The sequence below is a fragment of the Drosophila montana genome, unplaced genomic scaffold (genome assembly GCF_035044405.1).
Source record: "Drosophila montana isolate Dmon_TW-CO22-7 unplaced genomic scaffold, ASM3504440v1 contig_3847_1, whole genome shotgun sequence".
Taxonomy (NCBI): Eukaryota; Metazoa; Arthropoda; class Insecta; order Diptera; family Drosophilidae; genus Drosophila; species Drosophila montana.
In genome coordinates this window covers 91,325-112,180 of record NW_026998719.1, presented here as the reverse complement: position 1 = coordinate 112,180, position 20,856 = coordinate 91,325, and the positions used below count along the sequence as shown (strand labels likewise).

Here is a 20,856-nt window from a genome sequence, read left to right as displayed (position 1 = left end):
TTGAATGCTTGCCACTTGGCTGTTTTGAAATTCACTCCTCTTAGCTGCACATTTGCTGTTATAAATTGCTTTTGACGTTCTGATCTTTATGGATTTTTAGCCTAGGCACTAGATACAAAAGTATCTATATCTTTTAAGCTCTTTTTGGCTGCGCTTGTGGCCTGCACTTGTTTGCCCAGATATTTGTTTTAGCTGTTGCTGCTTTAATGGGTTAATTAGAGAATGAGCTGTGCACCATGTACTTATTTTTGGCAGACTTTTAACACGATTTACCCTCTGCTCTCTCCACTTCGCAAGCTGCTCGAGAAACGCATTGAGAAGTTTACCGAGTCGACGAGCCAACAGCTGCTCATTAGCAATCCCGAAAGCGAATCGTATGTTAAGGACGAGCTGCGCAAGCTCAACGATAAATGGCAGAGCTTCAAGGATCAAGTGAAGCAGAAACGAAAAAGCCTCAACCAGGCAAACGAGTTCTTCGAGGTTGTCGAAAAGGTAAGAGAAGCAGTTGGACAATTCATCACATCCTCTAATCATACATCTTATCTCTACAACAGATCGATGCGGAGTACCGCGAGATCAGCTACTTCTACAGCAGCGTCTCCAACAAAGTTCCCTATTTGCGCGATGCCGTCGAGGCCTCCAATCTGGTTAATGACATCGAGAAGTATGTGACCAGTCGGGAGTCTGCGCTACGCTCCAAGCTGGACAGCGCATCGCAGTGTGCCCACGACATGAACAAGGTGTCCACGCTGTACAACGACGTGATGAACATTTTCCAAGCGTTCATCAAGCTGAAGATGGACATAAATACGGTGCAGGAGCGCCTGAAGCAGGACCAGCGCCAGCGGGAGCAACGCGAGCGCGAGTCCCGCGAACAGGCGGAACGAGAGCAAGCAATGCGTGAGGCAGAGGCCAGGGAGCGACTGGCACAGGAGGAGCGCACGCGTTTGGAGGCGCAACGTCAACAGGCGGCCATCGAGCAGGCGCAGCGCGAGCTGGCGGCGAGACAACTGTCACTGCGCGAACAGGCTGTGCGCGAGGAGGAGGCGCGTCTGCAGGCGGTGCGTGAGCAGGCGGCCAGAGAGCAGTTCGCACGGGAGCAGGCCGCTCGCGAGGAGGAGCAACGCATACAAACGCTGCGCGACATAGCCAAGCGGGAGGAGGAGCTGCGCCTGCAGGCGCTGCGCGAGGAGGAGGCGCGGCTGCATGCCAAACGCGAGGACGAAGCGAAACTGAAGCGTGAGGAAGAAATCAGGCTAAGGCGTGAAGAGGAAATCAGGCTGCAACGCGAAGAGGAGTCCAGACAAAAGCGCGAGAACGAGGCGCGCATACAACGCGAGGAAATAACGCGTCTGCAAACCCTGCGCGATCAGGTGGACAAGCAGCGCATTGTCACGGAGAACATACGCAAGGACATTCAGGTGAATCAGATCTTCACGGAGCTGCGCTATGCCTCGCCGCTGTTTGTGCGCCCGCTCAAGGATGCGCTGACCCGCGAAGGCGAACGCTTTGTGTTCGAATGCGAGGTCACCGGCACACCGGAGCCGAGCGTCGAATGGTTCAAGGATGGCATCAGCATACAGAGCAATGCGGACTACAAGACTAGCTTTGACAAGGGCATTTGCCGTCTGGTCATTGAGGAGACTTTTGCCGCAGACACGGCACGCTTCAGCTGCCGTGCCTCCAATCTGGTGGGCACTTGCGACACAAATGCCACGTTGACGGTGCGTGAGAACGCCGCCGAGCTGCAGCTGGTGCCGCCACGCATCTTGCGCTTCCTGGAGACCGGCAAGGCCACCGAGGGCACCTCCTTCCAGTTCTCGTGCGTGGTCAGCGGTGTGCCTCTGCCCACCGTGCAATGGTTCAAGAATGACAAATGCATCGACGACTCGCCGGACTATGTCATCAGCTATAACAATGGCGAGGCCCAGTTGCGCTTCGACGAGGTGTTCCTTGAGGATGATGCGGTCTATACCTGTAGCGCCTCCAATCCCGCTGGCATAGAACACTGCTCGGCCAGCCTGATTGTGGAACGTAAGTTTCTTTTCTCTTTTCTTTTTGTTTTTTTTTGTAACATAGTAAACTTTTACCTATCGGTTAATCACTTCACAATCTCGGCTTTTGCAGCACTTGAACCCACTGAGCTGCCCTGCTTCAAGATGCCGCTGCAGAACGCGATGGCGCGTGTCGGACAAAAGATCAAGTTGGAGGCCATGGTCAGCGGTATACCACAGCCCGAAATCTGTTGGCTACACAATGGCAAGCCGTTCCAGCCACGCGACTCAAAAGTGAGTAAGAGCGAGAATCCGTTGACATGTGGGGGAAATTTTACTAAATTCAGTCTGGGACATTTGTTTAGTTGAGTGTATAGAACGAACTTTAGATACCCTTGTGCCACGACCTGCTATGGCAATAATCTCCAAGCTCTACATATAGCCATATAGTCTTTTGCTGAAACCCTAGGGATCGAAATTGTATATATATATATATATATATATATATATAAATATTCGAATTCCATGCCCAACTGTTACACTCATTCTGTCTGGCATATAAGAAAAATGTTTGCATATTTGCGAAAAAGAAATGGCACAGAGTACAATTCCCCGATGGCGCGTTCCCCCCAAATCATATATACATATATCTTCGGCTATATAAACAAACTTTGCTGGAACTGCGAAATAAAAGCAGTCGAAAATCTTGCGGGTGGGCGTTGCATGTACATAGGCATATACTATACGACTCTGCGTATAGTTCCATAGAATATTCAATGAACATGTTTGATATCTTGATTCGCTTTCGCTGCTGACGTCAGCGTTGCGTGTGTCCAGAGAGCAGCAACAGCAGCAGCAGGGGAGGAGGTGCCATCATTAGCTTCATTAGATAGGCGCTGCTCTAGCTTATTGCGAAAAAAAAAACCAAAAATATTAGAAAAACCACAAAATTCAAGGCAAATGTTTTAAAAATACGCCGACGCATAGTACACACTACCAGACCAGACAGTGGAGATGCACATGCACAACCATAAATTACAGGCTAAGACGATGCCAGCCATATAGCTGCAATATTTTGGCATCATCATCTTTGCGGCCAGTTGCAACGAGCCGTGTGGTGCGGCGCAAATCCAATTCACCACAGTCATCTTTCGTTGTGGTGCGTCGTGGGCGCTGTCAGCCAATTTGTTTATTGTGGGCGCCGTTGTTCGTTGGAACATGTATGTATAGACACATATAGTGTATATGTATATCTATACTATATACAATGTGAAAAATTTTAATTTAATTTTTTTCAATTTGAATACGAAGACAAAAACGCTTTTGGCCAAAAGCAAAATGATTTCATTGCTTTTAATTGCCTTTTTGACAAACCAAACATGATCTCATTGCGTTTAACGGATTAAACAATTAAGCGATCGGTCTATATACTAAATAATGCAATTATCCGATTAGATATACATTTTACTATTGTACTTTTGTAGTATTGTGAGGTGCTGCCCCAGTGTGGAACAACACCTGTACTCAGACGCTTCCTGCAATTTGTGGGGCTAAACAAAAGCATTTTCCAGTTTCTTTACCAAAATAAACAGCACGTCAGCCAAATATTATGTGGAAGGGGTGAGGGGGCTCTGGAGCTCTCGCTAGTAGACTCCCGCGCCGGATACGCACACAGACACCGCATCCGCGCGCCAAACATAAATAAGTTTTTTGGGGATGGGTGTAAAATGAAAATTAAATTGCAAAAAAGCATACAAAGAGCACAAAAACTGGCACAAATTGAAAGCATTAGCCATTAGTCTAGAAACTCAACACAAGGCCTCGTCGCCTTCACTATTCAACACGTGGTGAATATGCACACTGAGATGCTCGCCGCAGTCAATGCTTAATACATTTCAATTTTTCAATTCAAAAATTTCAGTACGAAAACGGTCGCGTTACGCTGACAATCCCCCAAGCTTATCCCAACGACGCCGGATCCTACGTATTAAGTGCCAAGAACTTAGCTGGAGAGGCTTACAGCAGTTGTAACATCATTGTCAAGGGTCGTCTGCCAAACGAGACGTCCGATTCTGAGATGGCCAGCGATATTGAGCCCATCAGGCCGGCGGTACACATCCCACTGAAAGATGTCTCCATATTTGAGGGCAAGCCCGTGCGCTTGGACTGCGTGATTGTGGGTCAGCCGGAGCCAGAGGTCATTTGGTATCACAATGAGCGACCCGTCAAGGAGTCGGCGGATGTGCAGCTACTGTTCCAGGGTGATCGCTGCTCCCTGTTCATCCAGGAGGTGTACCAAGAGGACGCGGGCAATTATAAAGTGGTTGCCATCAATTCGGCGGGTGAAACGTCAAGCAGCTGTGACCTGAAGGTGACACCGCTGAACATGTCGGAGCCAGCAACCCGAGCACATATCGAACGTCAATCACTGCCAAAGGAAACGCAGCCCAAATTCGAGCGTCTACTCTCCGATGTGCTCGCCGATGAGGGCGAGCGGGTGGTGCTGGAGGTGCAGACCAGCGGCGATCAGCCGTTGAGAGCACAGTGGTATCTCACCAACAAGGAGCTGCAGCTGGATGATCGTGTCGCCACCCAATGCGATGCCGAGGCGGGCATATTCAAGCTGATTCTTAATAATGTGGCTGCCAGCGACAAAGGCGTCTACACGGTCAAGGTCTCGAACAACGCGGGCGATGCCAAGTGCTTCTCGCATCTGATTGTTAAGTCCGTGAATGCCCCTGAGAACCGTCGGAGCAGTCAATCATCGGTAGAAATTGTCGAGCGACATCTGTGCCCCGAGTTCAAGGAGCTCTTCAGTGACAAGCAGGCGCAAATCGACGATGTGGTCAAGTTCGAGTGCATTGTGCTGGGCAAGCCCACGCCCAAGGTCCATTGGTATTTCAATGATCAGCCGGTGCATGGACACAATTTTCTGGTCTCCACCAGCGGTGACCGTCAGGTGTTGACCATACAGCAGTTGACCCACGATGCCGTCGGCAAGATCAGCTGCATGGCCGAGAACGAGGCGGGAAAAGCCACCTGTGTGGCCTTCCTGAATATCATTGGCAGCAGTCCGTTGCCCGCCTCCAGCGATGTGCAGAGCATGACCCAGGAGCATAATACTGAATCTTCGCGCGTGACCATCAAGAAGCAAACCTTTACGACCACCTCCACATCCCAGGTAAACTCCTATGAGGGAAATGTTCCACAAACTGAGGTGCATCATTCCTCGGCGCACATCGATCAGTCCCTCAAGCAGCTTGGACAACAGCGACCGGAAATTGTCGAGAGCCATCAATACCAAGAGCTACACAAGAGCAAGGAGATGAACAGTCCCAGTGTGCAGCAGAAATCGTTTACGCTGGTGCAGTCCTCCTCCAATGGAGCTGCTCCACTGCCAGCGCTGACAATGCCCGAATCGCCCACGCGACTGCGCAAGGAGATAGCGCCGCGTTTCACCACGCCCCTAACGGGCAAGATTGTGGATCAGGGCGTCAATGTCAGCATGGAGGCCATCTATGATGGTTATCCCTCGCCTGAGATCAAGGTGGAGAAAAATGGCGACCAGCTGTTTGAAAATGCACACACAAAAATATCCAACAAATTCAATCGTGTGACTATTGAATTAAAGGAAGTGGGCGTGGCAGATGCGGGACGATATGCGGTGACCGCATCCAATGCGGTGGGACAGTCCACTAGCACAGCGGATCTGGTGGTGAAAAGTAAGTAATGTCATTGTTAACAACTTTATGATTAGAAATATGTTAGAGTAACGATGTTAATGTTGATGTTATAGACAACTGTTAACATTAATCTGAATTTCGAGCTCTAATGCAATGTGGAGTACACAAAACAGGGAATATATATGAGCTGTATTAAAACATAACAGATTGTAAAAATGTTAAAATGACGCTGTTAATATTGATGTTAAAGTCAACTAATAATGTTAACACACCTTTAAACCAAATTTCGTGCTGTAATGTAATGTGGAATATACTGCATATACTTATAACAGTTTGTAGAAATGTTAAAGTGACGCTGAAAATATTTATGTTAAAGAGAACTGATAATGTTAACAAAAGTTTTTAATTAAGTTCTGCGCTCTAATGAGCTAACCAATGTGTGGTACATAAAAAATAGGGCACACACATATGGCCTATATCGTATGTCAATACTTGTCCGTCCGTCCGTCAGTCCCTGCGCCACATCAATCAGTTGGGAGCATTAAAGTGTCATTGTTGGGGGCGTCAATAGATCTACAAACGTCAATGCCGACCGTTTCGCATATTGATGAGTTTTTATTGGCGTTCGCTGTTTTTGTTTATATTCAAAACTTTTGCTAGCCCGAAGGGGGAAAATCTTGCCCAATGCAAAGTTTTTTCTTCTTACACAGATATTTCTAAATTATTTATTTCTTTTGCCTTTTGGTACGCGTTTGGCTTTAGGGGGTGAGCGAGTGGATCTTGGGTGGGGCAGAAGTGTGCAATAATTATGTAAATTTTGTTGAACACAAGTTTTTGTTCATTTACTCGCTGTTCGCGGATTTGTCGTCGTGTGTGGTTGGGTGGCTAGCTGAAATGTGTTTGAAAACAAAAAAGAAAAAGAAAAACAAAAAGAAAATTATTTTTACTGCCTGTCTACACGAATTACTCATTATAGCTGATCATTTGGACGGCTGTACAAGTAAATTATTTTTGCGATATCTTTAAGATCTGTTGCAATGACATACAAAAGCTAATATTTATTTTCTGTGTGTTGTGGCTTTCAACTGAAAGTGGCCTGCAGCCACAGTGAACCACAACACATGGACCGCAACTGTTGGCCAATTCTTCTAACGATTGCCTTCTTCTATCCGTCGTGCAGAGACCATTTTTCCGCCAGTCTTTGGCCGACGTTTGCAGGCGCAGGTTAGCAAGAAGGGCGAGCGATTAATAATGGAAGTGGAAGTAACTGGACTGCCGGATCCGACAGTCACTTGGCTGAAGGACGATAAACCCCTCAAGGATGCTGGCATCTCAGAGCATCGCCTGCTTGCCCAGGGCAACTCATACAAGCTGATCATCGAGAAAGGTGAGCTCTTCTGGTGTGCTCTTTAGGGTTCTCTCAACTAGCTTTTCATTCGCATGCAGCCCAAACGACGGACTCGGGCAAGTATATGGTAAGGGCAACTAATGCTGGCGGCGAGGCCAAGAGCATTGCGGACTGTGCCATATTGGAGCCATCGCCGGAACGCATGCAGGAGGTGGTCAAGACGATCATATATGAGGCGCCAGCCAGTGAATTCAAAACTGAAGTAAGTGTGCATGTGCTCAATATATAAAAACGATTCTGCATTATCCATCTGATATTGTATTGATCTTATTATGACTGCAATTGGTATCTATCTATCCTCCCACCTACATATCACATATATTTGACTGTATCGAACTGTTAATCTATTCTATACGAATCTATACTATACTTTACTATTTCTTCGACTTGTTACGTTCTTGACATGATTTATATATATATATTTATAATAAACAAATCTTGTGAATTTCTTCTCTCATTGATTTCGACGTTGTTCGTTTCGCTTTGCTCATCACACACATGGGTTCTCATGCAACAACATATACTATACACACACACATATCGTATATCATCAATCGTACCACCATAGAACCACTTCAAGAAAGAGCCCCAGTCATATCAGACCAATCAAACCGATGCAACCACTGCCAACGATCTGCATGGCCTGTCCGAGTCGAAAGTAATCACTGAGCATCGTTGCACCACCGAGGCAACGATGCGTCTAGAGCACAAATCGACAAATCTAGACCTGCCCGAGCTGAATCTGCGACCAAAGACACCAACCACCACAACCACCACCAACAACACCACCAACAACAACAACACTGCCAGCATGGATCAGACCGATACACAGGCCAGTTATAAAACTGGAGTTACACAAACCCCGCCGCCAGTGCCACCCAAGCCCTGTACTCCCGTTGTGGCCACGACCTTTGGCCAGCAGCCACAGCCACAACCACAACAACCAGCGCAGATGCAGACGCAAATCAACACCAGATATGAGAGCAGCACCAGCGAACATAAATCGTCCTCGTCCTTTGAGTACTTCAAGAAAATTGATGAGGAAACCCGACCCAAGCCTATGGGACGTCGGCCTTTGGAGACGGTGGTGCGTCAGCCGCAGGCTCAGACTTTGTCAGAGGAGCTGAGAAGCATGAATCTCATACCAGGAGCACCGCCAGAATTCTGTTACACGCCCAAAACAGAGAAGCAGCTGCCCAAGCAGCCGCTCATCCATGAGAAGATCAAGATACTGGAGGAAGTGCAGCCAAGGGAGCCACCACCACAAGGCGGTGTGCCCGTCTTTCCGCCGCCCCTCAACCTGCAGAGCGTGCAGCATGAAACAACACTAACCAAAGAGATCAAGGTGGACTACGGACAGCCTATTGTGCGTCCGGCGGCGGTGCTGGCGACTCCTGCACAGCAGAATACGCGTTCGCCATCGCCGAAGCCATCGGCGGAAGGCGTGGCCATGTCGAAACTGTGGACGCCCAGCGGCACCGCTGGCTACACGAGCGATGTGGAGCAGAAGACAGAGCAGCAGATCAGCATCAACAAGCTGGCCACACCCACGCCCACCAAGGAGCTGAATGCGCCCTTCCTGGTGCAGCAGGTGGCCAAAACTATAACGCAGCCGCCATCATTGACGCCCGCACCGGCTGCAGTTACCCGATTGGTGAACATTGAACTTGAGCCGGGCACACCGCCAGAGATTTGCTATGCTCCCAAGCAGCCGGAGGAAGTGCGTCGCCATTCGCTGGTGGAGAGCATGGAGCAGAAACTAGAACAGAATCTCCTACAGGGTCCCAGCAAGGTGCTGCCGCATTCGGTGCCCACTTTAACGCCTGTCACGCCGCCGAAATCCAACTGCTCCGCCTACCGCCCACCGCCGCCGGTCATGCCCGGTCGCCTGGGTGCACACTACGAAAGCGACTACGAGAGCGATCGCTACAAGTACAGTGGCAGCGAGTCCGATGAGCCGGGCAATCGGGCGCGCCAGCAACAGGCCACCATGGAGACATCATTCAAGTCGAGTGGCTACGCAGCGGACACGGAGGAGCACTCCAGCTATCGCAAGTCGGAGAGTAGCTTCTATGAAACCAAATCCTCGACAGCGACGAACGCTGCACCAACGCAAGCCAAGCTGCAGCCAGAGCCACCGGCGCAGCTTTACTTTACGCCCCAACCTCAGGCTCCGCCGCAATCGAGCTACAGTCAGGAGGCGAAGGTTCGCATAGATCTCTCTAAACTAGACTCTATATATACTACCGTATATATATATATATGTGTGTTGTTGTCATTGTTGTTGTTGTCGTTGTTATGTGTAGCACTTGGAACTGGCTGCGTCCTGTTCCCCTTGTCACCTTGTTGTTGCCTCGCTCCCTCACTCTCTCACTCTCTCTTGTTGTTATCCTTGTCTAACCATTCTCATAAGCTGGCTTGCCCCTAACTCTCATTCAACATGCCATATTAACATTGCGTTTGCTCAGCCCATTTAAATGTTAAAGATATTGCACTTTTATACCATTGTAGAGCTCATGTAAAAGACGTGTACAGACCCGTTAAGTATACACCTTGATTAGTATCATGTCCGTTTGTCTGTTTCGATTTAAACCGATCTGACAGCGTTTCATTATTAAACTTTGCATGGGCCTGTCTCTCTTTTGCAGGCAGTACATGAGCCAGACTTGGGCCGATCGAAACAATATATCGTATGAATCGGGCATCAAATCAAATTCTTGTTTAAAAATCTTGTCATATACTAGCTTCACTGTTTCTCAAGAGCAGCTTGTCAGCATAGGAACACTATATGATATAGCTGCCATAGGAACAATCGGTAGAAAATGAACATACTCAGCATCTATAATACCTACAAACCCCTATTAAAGCACACTACTATTCTTAGAGCAATCAGTCGGAAAGAAATTGATTCTCTAATTATACTTCTCAAGCACAAGTCCACAAAGGCAAAAAAAAGAATATCTCATCTTATTTTAGTTTCCTTCAAATGATTCGCCTTATCGTGCATTTTCGTGCTATAATCTTTTACCATTTTCATATTTATGTGTATATTTATTAAACCAAATACCTAATTATTTTAATGCATTCGCCTGATATCTAACACTTTTTCGTTGTTTTGTGACTTTGTTTTCCCTTTAATTGCGATCTTGAATATTAATCGTAATGCTCTCTTTCACAGAATTACAAATACACCTCGTCGAGCATGTCGAGCAACATGCAGCAGAGCAGCAGCAGCTCCACCCATCACGAGACCAAGTACTCATCGAATGCCACGCCCCTGGTGACGTCCAGCCCAGTGCCGGCACAGCGTAAGACGCCGGCGGCGGAGTTCAGCGACTACAGCAGCGAGGTGGACGAGCGCTTCCGTTCGGTGTCGCGCGCCAATGAATCGGACTCTGATATCAAGGGCTATCGCGTGGTATTCCCACCGACGCCCACACCGCGCACCAACATTGCCAATGGTCACAAGTCGCCGGTGGTTGTGGTGACGCCATCGCCCATGGAGTTTGAGCCGACGCCACAGCAGCTGGGCAGCTATACGCGCCCCAAATTCGAGCCCATTGGCAAGGAGATACGCCACGAGATCAAAACCGAGACTAGCTCCAAGCAGTATCAGACAAGTCAGCACCAGCAACAGCAGCAGCAGCAGCAGCAGCAACATGTCTTCAAGCCGAAGCCTGTGGCGGCCAAGTTTATAGCCGCCACCCAGCAACAGCAGCAGCAGCCGCTGCCCAGCGCACGCCCGACCATGTACTACAATGCGGTGGCAGGTGCGCCCATGCACATGGCCAAGGTGGCCCACGAGACGAAGAATGTGATGCAGATGCACGAGTCTACGGAGAGCTCCCAGCGGGTTGTCAATATGCAGCAGACCAAGCGCGTCATTCACTTTGACAGCCAACAGCAGCAGCAGTTGCAGCAGCAGCAGCCACAACCAGCTCTGGAGCCGTTCCCCTATAGCCCGGCGGGCAGTCGCACGCCCTCGCGTCAATCGCATTTGCCGCCGCCGGCCACGCCCACCAAATTTATACCAGGCGAGTTTCGGGAGAGCGACTACGAGAGCGAAGTGGAAGGCGCACGCATTCAGCCGCTCTGGTCACCCTACGGCGATGGCCTGACCAGGGGCTATCGCCGTGTGGCTCCGCCGCAGACCGCGGGTCGCTCCTGCAGCCTGCCGCGCACCTATGAGCGCGTGCTCTCGCCCATGGAGTTCGACCGTGGCCCGGAAATGCCCAGCAAGATACAGGTGGATGTGAATACGTTGCGTAAGGAGCAACGCGGCGGCAGCACGGTGACCACACAGCATCGCACCCAGTCCCTCAATCGCAACAGCACCATGAGGCAGCAGCAGTACGGCAGTCGGCAGCAGGATGGCTCCCTGGACCAGACGGATCAGCAGCAGCATCTGCGAGCGGGCACCTTGCCGCGCTACGGCTACAGCACGCTGCACGAGCAGGCCGAGGGTCAGGGCAAGCGTATGGGCTCCACGTTCCTACAGAAGTCACATCAGTTCATCGAAGACGTCAGCAGGGACATGCAGAGCCAGCAGAGCAGCTCGAATGGTCACGTTCTCCGTCCGGGCTTCAGACGCGCGCCCAGCGAGGGCAGCAATCAGCCACAGGCCTACAGGGATGAGTCGCGTGTCTCGCAATACGGTAAGTACAGTGAAGCTTTTTCTGAATACCAAACTGACTGTAGAAATGGGCGTTGCATGCCCAAAACACACAAATTGGTTCCATTCTAATTGGTTGAGATTTTAGATTTGAGATTGAAGATTTGAAAAATTCTTTTTGCGCATCAAACTAACTGCCCATAAAACCATTTTTGTATATGTTATCTCTAAGTTTTGTACAAACCTTTCCAATTGTCAACCCAAAACAAAAAAAAACAATTAACCAGGCACCAAATGCGTCGATCCGAATACCGGTTTAATCTATTTCAAATACGACTTTGGCTATGAGTTCGGCATACTCTTTCCCGGCGAGGGTCACAAGTTTGTGAGCAGCCAGTGGAACAGCAAAGGCGCCAACAACTCCATCCATAACAATGGCCGCCACTCGCCGTATCCTCTGAAGCTTGCCGCTGGCAATGAATTGGTCATACCCGTGCAGCACGAGCGCACCCAGGCCACGCCCATCGCCAGTGCCAGTGCCAGTGCCACGCCCCAGGGCTACAGCTCCGACAGCGAGACACAGCGTCGCGGCTATGGCCGCATCAGGTCGCCAATGGGGCCACGTTTCGCCCAGAAGCGCTACAGTCTGCCCAGCTGCCACAGCCTCGACATTCATCTAGATCGCCTGCACGCGCAGGCGCCGCGTCTGCCGCCCGATCAGATGGTGCGCACAGGTACAGATACAGCGGGAAGCCAATCTAAACCAGGCAACTGGCTATCTATCGATGTTGTCAACTAGTCTAGGACACATTATTGTTGTAATTGTTGTTAATAGCGTTCAGCAGCAGCGCTTCGATTGCGTACACTAACCAATTTTGATAATCGAGTACAACTATCGATTGTCAAAATTTATCAATCAGCATTGCTTAAAAGTCTGCGCTTAAATTGTGTGTGATGAGTAGTTAAATACCTATACCCAGTACTTATTAAAATTGTATGAAAAAGGGGGAAGTATGGCTGAATGTCTGCTTTTGTGTACAGGGTATTTGCTAACTAAGACTCATCACACCGTTTAACAGGAAATGATCAGATCAGAGCTGCTGCTGATCGCCGCTTTAAGCTTTGCATAGTCGTGAGCTGCGCCACACGGCGTATACTTGATTTAAGTGCCTCTTCGCTAATCCCATCCAACTGCATGCTAACCCAAGTTGTGCTCGTTTCTGTTGTTGCATGAACCGCATTTCGTTTTGTGTCTTGTGTTTAAAGTGCAAATATTCTAACAAAAATCAAAACAAATGAAAAAAAAAATGCTCGTTGTTGTGTTGTGTCTGCCTTTGCCTGTGTGTGTTAATCCCACTAATGGACGCTGCTTTAAGCCAAATCTGCAGTTTCTAATGGTTCTCCAACATCATTAGTGCCGGAATTGCCCAATACGGAGCCCGTCAATGCCCATTTGAATCGCGATGAACAGGCACAAAGGCCGCCATTATTCATAACGGTAAGCGCAGTCATTAACCCGGCTCCCGGCTACCGGCCCCCCCGGGTGCCCGGGCAACCGGGTCGCTTAACTTACTAAACCTGGTAATTCTCTGTTCTATCTATGGCACAGCCCCTGAAAGATATTGCGGTGGGCGTGGGCGGGACCGCCCGTTTCGAGTGCATTGTGCAGTCGCATCCGCAGCCGCAGGTAAACTGGACGCACAACGGTGGCCATTTGGAGCAAAGCAGCCGGCATGTCATTGAATACCGGAACGGCGTGTGCCGTCTAACGCTGCCCCAGGCCTATACGGGTAAGTTGCCCAGCAATTGCAATTCGACTGCCCGGCGAGCTCATTAATCGTTCTCCCCCCGCCTCCTCCCTACCCATTACTCTGACATCCCTCCGGCAACATTTTTGATTCATTGCAGATGACAACGGCAGCTACGTTTGCAGCGCCAGGAATCCGTTGGGCGCGGCCAGCACTAGCGGAAATTTGAACGTTTCGAGCACAAATCGTGGATTTAGATATTAAGCTACACATTTAAATAATTTATATATATACATATTTATTTATTTATGATTTGTTCATGCCAAAGTTTTACATTTTATTGTGTGTGCGTGTCTCTAATTTTGTTATTTGGTTTTGATTTGCACCTGCGACCGTATGGATCAAAACTGGCAGCCCCACTGCGTACACTGCTGTGGGCGTATAGTATTACTTGTGTTTTTGTCGACATTTCAAATAAATCAATTCGAATCAAACATAACTTTGTTTCTCTAACAATTTGCACATGAAAACTTTTCGGCTGATCGCCGATCGCTTTTTATTTGAATGCGCGCCAGAAGCTGCTTTGCTGGCGCCCTCTATGTTAAAATGTGCGCAGTCAGTTCGAAAAAGTTATGCTCTATGTTCGAAAGCTTTCGAAGTGCATTTTAGCGTAAGATGGCGCTAGCTGATCGTTGATCCTCTGTCATCAGAATATCAATTTTAAGAAATTTTATTTAACAACTAGTTGAAAATATGCACTAGCTGATTTATGTTAAACACATGGATAAATAGTATATATATTTGAGTACAGGAAATAATTTTTCAAATTTATGTTTATATAATTGTGTTCAAGGCTTAAGAGCGTATCATTAATTCTTAAGTGCAAATGCCAAGAATTTTGTTAGTTTTAGTCAATTAAATATGATATATAGACACGCGCGATCATTGGACATACATACATATAAGTGTGTGGGCTTTAGTTATGAATATAAAAGTTATAGAGTATTTAGAGTAGTTGCATTCAAGTACCAATAATTTCTGTTGAAATGCGAAATGGGTCAACTTGTCAACTATTTAGAGCCTAAAAATTAGGTCAGCTAATTAGTGTGGCAGATGCTTCATTAAGAGATTCAAGTGTTTTTTAAAACAACATGCTGTCGCTAAATTAAACCAATACGATTCATCAAAAAATAATATTTCAAAATACGAAATAATCAAAACGGAATTGCTTAAGCAAATGTTGTTGCTTTGCTTACTAAGAGACCAGGAGCAGAGGGCCTTGCGTGGGTGTTTGGCTGACCGACCGACAAACTTGTTGTTGTTGTTGTTGTTATTGTTGGCTGTTTGGGCGATTTATTTGAATTTCAACAATGTTTATTTATCTATTTTTCTTAAAATTTTCAAAGTGTTCGCCCGTCGGTGTGCAATGCGAGTGCTTGCCAAGAATAAGAAATGAAACAAGCCGCGCAATATGCGAAAAATTCGTACAAAGACAGCCCAGACAAAATAAACACACGCTAGCTAACAGGCCCACAAGGCCTGTCAAGGTGCCACAGAGCATCCGAAAAACTAGTCCAAAATGTAGCCCAAGTCCTTGACACTGACCAAACAGTACCTGATTGGCATAAGGCGTATTTATAGCCGGCTGATTCGAAAAACATTTCAGATGACACACTTCGGGCAATTGCGTGGGCCCAAAGTGCCTGCCAAAGTGCCAAAGTGCCAAACTGCCAATTCTCGTGTACTTTTGGGCCACCTGAACTACAACAAGACGAACAACAACAAAATTTGGATGCTAGTCAAGAAATCTGAATCACTTGTTCTACAATTATCTGTTACTTAGTGCACCTCTTTATAAAATATATAATCGCGCGATAATTTCTTGAAATTGGTTTGCCACACAAAAACCGAGGCTATTCTATATGTGTGCAAGATTTTCTTTTAAATGATTCATAAAAGTTGTTCGTTTCCTGCGCAGCGAGCTGACAACATATTATGGCAGCATAAATTTTCAGTTTGAAAGGAAAAACTAAAAATCCCACAACTTGATTTTCAGCATTGCTGGCCTTGTGCAGCATTTTTTTTTTTGGCACATTCGCCAATTTCGCATGCTGTTCAATATATAAACACATACTCTACCATTATGTTTTGCCAGCCGATATTGAAAATGTTTTTGTTTTTTCTCCAATTCGAATGCGTGGCCAGCTTTTGTGCCTGTTAAGTCCAAACATTTAATAGTATTTGTTTTTCTGTCTAATGAAAACTTTACTGCGATTATATCTACGCGTTTGCAAAATGTCCACAAATCCTGTTGGAAATCCGTTCGGAGATCGAAAGAAAATACGAATTTTTGTGTGATGAATATGCCGCAGCTATACAAACATTCGTTTGATGGTTTTTGTTTCTCTGATTTTTCTAAATTAATTAGGCAATTTCTAAAAATAACAAAATGAACTCAACGCGAGTCACACACAGATTTTCGTTTGCCACTTAAAATTGTTCAACATCTTGCCAGCCTCCATTTCAGTGGCAACAAACAACTCGATAAGTCCAATCTTTGGAAATCAAATAATACCAATATTAATCTCTCCCAAGATATTTCTCATGGATATCGACTTGGGTTTAAAAGAGGTTACATGGGTTGATGGATTTGGGATTTTTATTGGGATTATATTTAAATAAGGGCTGCCAGCCTACAAAATAAAATTTTTTAGCTCAAATCTTAGTTTTTTTATATATTTTCGAAGCTTTAAAATAATTCAATTTTAATATACCTTTGCCCGTTGCACTTAAAATATTGCAAGCCGTAAATATTTTCATATGCAAGATGCGGGCTAGATTTTTTATCTACCCAAAATTGGCAGCTATCGAATATCTTAAGATAAATGCAAATATTGGGGCCAAAGTTATTTACGCTTTGGTGATAGGTCTACCTAAAAAACTTTTAATTTTATATGAAACTCTTTTTGTAAGCTCTTCTGTAAAGTAAAAAGATAAATTGCATTCATCCCGTTCAAACCCAATTTGCAGCCTTGATTGGAATGCAGCCTTATAGCAATTTTGAAGTATTCAAGACTTCTGATAGCCTGTGAATTCTAATATAAATAAATATATAATTAATGTCAATTTCACAACTGCGTCGTGGCGAGTGTTGCATTTCACAAATTAGTACTATATGGAAAAATACTCGGCCAAGAGCCCGCCATCATCGGTGGGCACTTGTCTTGAATAAATAATAAAATATTTCCGCATGAGTGTGTGTCAACGTCGCGATCTATAGACATATACATTGGCTTAATAAGTACTATTCTTAAGCCAAAATAAATATGTATTTGTATATGTAGTAGATGGATAAAAGCCAACAACATTTGATATTATAAGCAGTTGAGCGCATCGTAAAATTGTTTTCCTACATTGGCCGCCCACGAGAATTGTAATAAAACAGACGCCCAGAAATCGCGAAAAACTACGCAAATCCTCATGTGCCGGAATGTGCCAGATACTTTTAGCACTTCAATTTGCCCAAACAGATTGAGCATTTAGCGAGCATACAAAATTTAATGTGTATATATTTTAATTAGCCAAATAACCAGACGAGACGCCTCAATATCAAATCGCAGGCGCGCACAAAATTGAATTACATAATCCCACGTTGACAGACTGTCCGATTTACATATGCTATATAGCTATATAGCTGTGGCACGCGTTGACCCTGCCAGTTTTCAAGCAACAACAATTCAGCAACTGCCGAAATGTTGGCACCAAATTTATTTATACGCACGCTGTAAATTAGCAAGAAAATAAGAGGAGAAAGAGAACAATTGAAAATGCAGCAGCAAGAGGAAAAATCAGCAAACAGTGCGAACGCTGTGAATTTTATTTCAATTTAATGAAAATGAGGCCAAGTTTTCAGCAGCAACAAAATTCGCGCACGCATTTTAGCATTTGAGTTCGTAAATTTGCCGCTAATTGCCAAAAAGAAAACGCCAAAAACAACAACAACAACAGCAAGCAGCCGCCAGGGTGGGATCGGAAAATTCATAGTTTGTTGTTTTTCTTTGTTTGTTAATTGAACTGAAAGCCCAAAAACCATGCAGCGCATGCAGCCATATAAAAACCATTAAGCCAAAACATTTCCGTATCTCTAATTGTGGCCGCTCACATAATTGCAGATCAGGGCACGCAAACGGATTGCCTGCTCATAACCGAGGATTCGGATGAGGGGCAGCCGCCACAGCAGCAGCCAACCAGCCAGCAGGAAGCGCATAAAACGCCACTACGCAAATCTGCATCCTTTTCATCCTCGACCCCAGCCTCACAGTCGCCGGGCAGCTCATCGCTGGGCTCCGCCACGTCGACCATGTCGCTGCGCTCCTCGACACCGCAGCGCGTTGGCGGCTCAACGCGTACGCTGCGCAGCGATACCATCAACACATTCCAGAAGTGGGAGACAACAGTTGAGTCCATCAGCTATGTGAGCACCAAAACTGTTTCGATATCCGACTTCAGCCAGGAGCCACAGCTGCAGCACGGCCAACAGGCGCAAGCAGGTAAACCAGCTAATTGGGTTAAGATCGGTTTTAATTGATTTTTCGCTCGCTTTGTTTACTAAACAATTCGTAATTCATAAGCTAATGCATCGAACGAAAAAAAAAAAAACAAAATAGAAAAACACATTCATTTAAAACAATTTTCACCAGCGATCTGGAAAATTGCTACCTACAAAATGGGCTATGGACGCGCATACAAACAAGCACTTGCGTGTGTGTGTGTGCAAGTGTTTGTGTGTGTGTGCATATTTCGAATATCTTTTAAGGCACCGCATGTAAAATCACTAAATATAGATTACAGCCACACGCACCGCATCGCAGCACATTGCAACTTTCATTTACACCAAGAGAGAGGGAGAGAGAGCTTCAACTTCGCCCTGCCCTCTCTCTCTCTCTCTCTCTTTCTCTCCATCGCCCTCTAACCATCTGCAAACGACTATTGTATCTAATTGTATAGACAATTGATATGAAAAACGACCACATTTGGACATTTTATACTTAAATTGCCGCTTGGCATGCAGCTTGAGGCGCAGCTCGTTGCAACCAGCAACAACAACAACAACAACAACAACAATATGTCGTTTCGGTTTTCTGGGTTTGCTGAATGGTTGCGTCGCTCGCGAAATTTGATGCTAATACTTATGCTGACTGGCAAACCGAATTAAAACGCGTCGCCAGCTGCCACACACACACATGCACACGCACACACACATGCAGCAATTGTGTGGCAATAAGATACAAAAGTATCTGCAAGCCGACTTGCGCTTTGCTTGGGGTCGCTCATTTGCCTGGTTGGGGGTGCATGTTGCATTCATTTCATTTCATTTCGTTTCGTTTCTTTTGGGTCTGCATGCACCAAGCCAAAACAAAACAACAACAAAAACTATCCTGCATGCCGCATCATTCAACATGTGTTTGTCTCATAAAATGATGATCCTAATTGATATGCGACTATTCTTGTTCTTCTTGTTTGCAGTAAATTGAATGCAGTGCCCCACCCAAACAATAAAATATAAAAACTGTGTTGCCTTCACCGAGCTGTGGGCCCCAACACCCAACACAATACAACTAACTAAGAGCCACTAAAACCCCAACAACAATAGCAGCAACAGCAACAACAAAAGCAACTAAATCTAAATCTAAGCAATTGCCTTTATTATCTACTTATTATTACTAAAAAGCAAAAAGAAATACTATTAATAATACTAATTAAAGTAAAAGATTTATTTGAAGACTTTCAGCTGTCTTGTTTTGTGTGCCAAACCACATTCTACAGTCATGACATAATTGGGCGAATATTTTTGCAAATCTTGTGCGATAAGATAGTCAGAGGGGGCAGCCAGATAGGCTGACAGCAGCGGCGGCAAACTACAAGATACATTTTGTAGCGCATCGCTGCAATCTCTTGCCGCCTGCCGCTTGCTGCTGTTGCGGCGTCTGTCTTGCAGAACCGGCTAACTGTTTGTTATTTTCATGTTGTTGTTCTGCCAGATACTCAGAAGTAGGCTCTGGATATGCTGCGTGCTTTTGCTTATCTCTCTGCCAGCCACGTTTATAGCCACAGATACATTTGTATCTGAACAGTGACAGTTTCCAACTGGCAGCTGCGCCTGTTGGTTTTTTATTTTTTCTTTCTTCTTCATCTTAAAGCGTAACTAGTGATTTCATAACTGTGTCCGAAAAATTGCCAAGCATGTTAACAATTAATTTGTGCAGTATAAATAAATTATGTACTTACAATAGCATTGCCAACCGGGTCGCCTTATAGAGCCCCACTCAATGCGCATCCCATATAAGGCCAAAGCGAACGCAACTCAATCGCATTCGAGTTGCAATTTGTAAAGACTGCAAATGCTTTACGCTTTGCCACAAACCTAAAGAAATAGAAAGTTTTTTTTTTCTTTCTTTTTTAATTTTCAATATATAGAAAAAACAAGCATCTCGGTCTCTATGATTAAGACACGAAATGAATAATCAAGTTTATATGTAGCACAGCAGCAGCAGCGAGCCAAATTTTATGTATGTGTTTTTAAATTTAGACAAAATCCGAATAAATTGTGTGGAAAATTTGAAAAGAAGGTGCAAGGTGAAGAAAAAAAGGCAATTCAAAAGCCAAATAAAAATTTTAATTAAAAACATTTGCATGTGTCGAATGTGCAGAATATTAAATTATATCTGGCATATCACAAAAAAAAAAGTACCCTAGTTAGTCACTGGAATCGGAAGATAGGTATGGATATGCTCGAAGAGCTGAGTGCACTTTCATTGTACACTTTTACAGTATCTAGAATTTCGATAGATTTGCTTTTTTGATTTTGTTCTGCACACAAAATGTTGAAAAATACGTGTCAAAAATAAATCGTATTATATTTTTAGCAAACTTACTCAAAAGCCGAACACTTGCCGAAACCGAAACGAGAAAAACTGAGAGAAAACCCAATGATTTTCTGAAGTCAAAGTGCTGTGTGCCCATGGGCAGCTCTCAACTAGTTGAGCATCGGGCTAAACACAGCAATTTGACTTTGACTATGGGCGCAGAGCAGCGCAGGCTAAAATAGAGATCGATGAGATTGAAAGTAACACAAAGTCGATGCGGTGAGCTGCTACAGCGGAAAGCAGCTTGAGGAAAATTGATAGTTTATTTGGTTCAGTGGTTCTTCGACATATTTCTGTTATCTTCTAAGCCTTAAACTAACTGCAGAGCTAAGAGTCAAGCTAATGACATTTTTGCCACTAAGTCGAACCAGCAGAGCCTGTTTCGAAGATTAAGACAAATTACCAGCCGCTGCCCCGTTTCCACTGCCAGCTGTTTGGCTGCCTGTTCAAAGGCCCCTCACCGAGTAGTGTAGCGCACTGGCGCT

At 45.7% G+C, this 20,856-nt stretch overlaps 1 protein-coding gene and 1 long non-coding RNA gene across 18 annotated transcripts in view; one reads left to right on the top strand and one right to left on the bottom strand.

Moving 5' to 3' along the window:
* The window catches only part of LOC135438178 (titin-like), a 123,630-nt gene that overhangs the window by 24,757 nt on the left and 78,017 nt on the right, over nt 1-20,856 (top strand). For 7 of the 17 annotated variants that reach the window (XM_064696382.1, XM_064696380.1, XM_064696386.1 and 4 more), the window contains 8 exons: nt 298-492; nt 555-2,034; nt 2,128-2,288; nt 3,916-5,716; nt 6,858-7,064; nt 7,124-7,287; nt 7,654-9,291; nt 10,264-11,740. In XM_064696382.1, the coding sequence (XP_064552452.1) occupies nt 298-492; nt 555-2,034; nt 2,128-2,288; nt 3,916-5,716; nt 6,858-7,064; nt 7,124-7,287; nt 7,654-9,291; nt 10,264-11,740 (7,123 nt within the window). The other 10 variants (XM_064696391.1, XM_064696395.1, XM_064696393.1 and 7 more) reach the window with 9 other exon arrangements.
* Nucleotides 19,231-20,238, bottom strand: LOC135438180 (uncharacterized). Its single transcript, XR_010437862.1, has 3 exons — nt 20,197-20,238; nt 19,734-19,869; nt 19,231-19,665 (listed from the first exon to the last, which is right to left on the bottom strand). It is a non-coding gene; the product is annotated as an uncharacterized LOC135438180 (long non-coding RNA).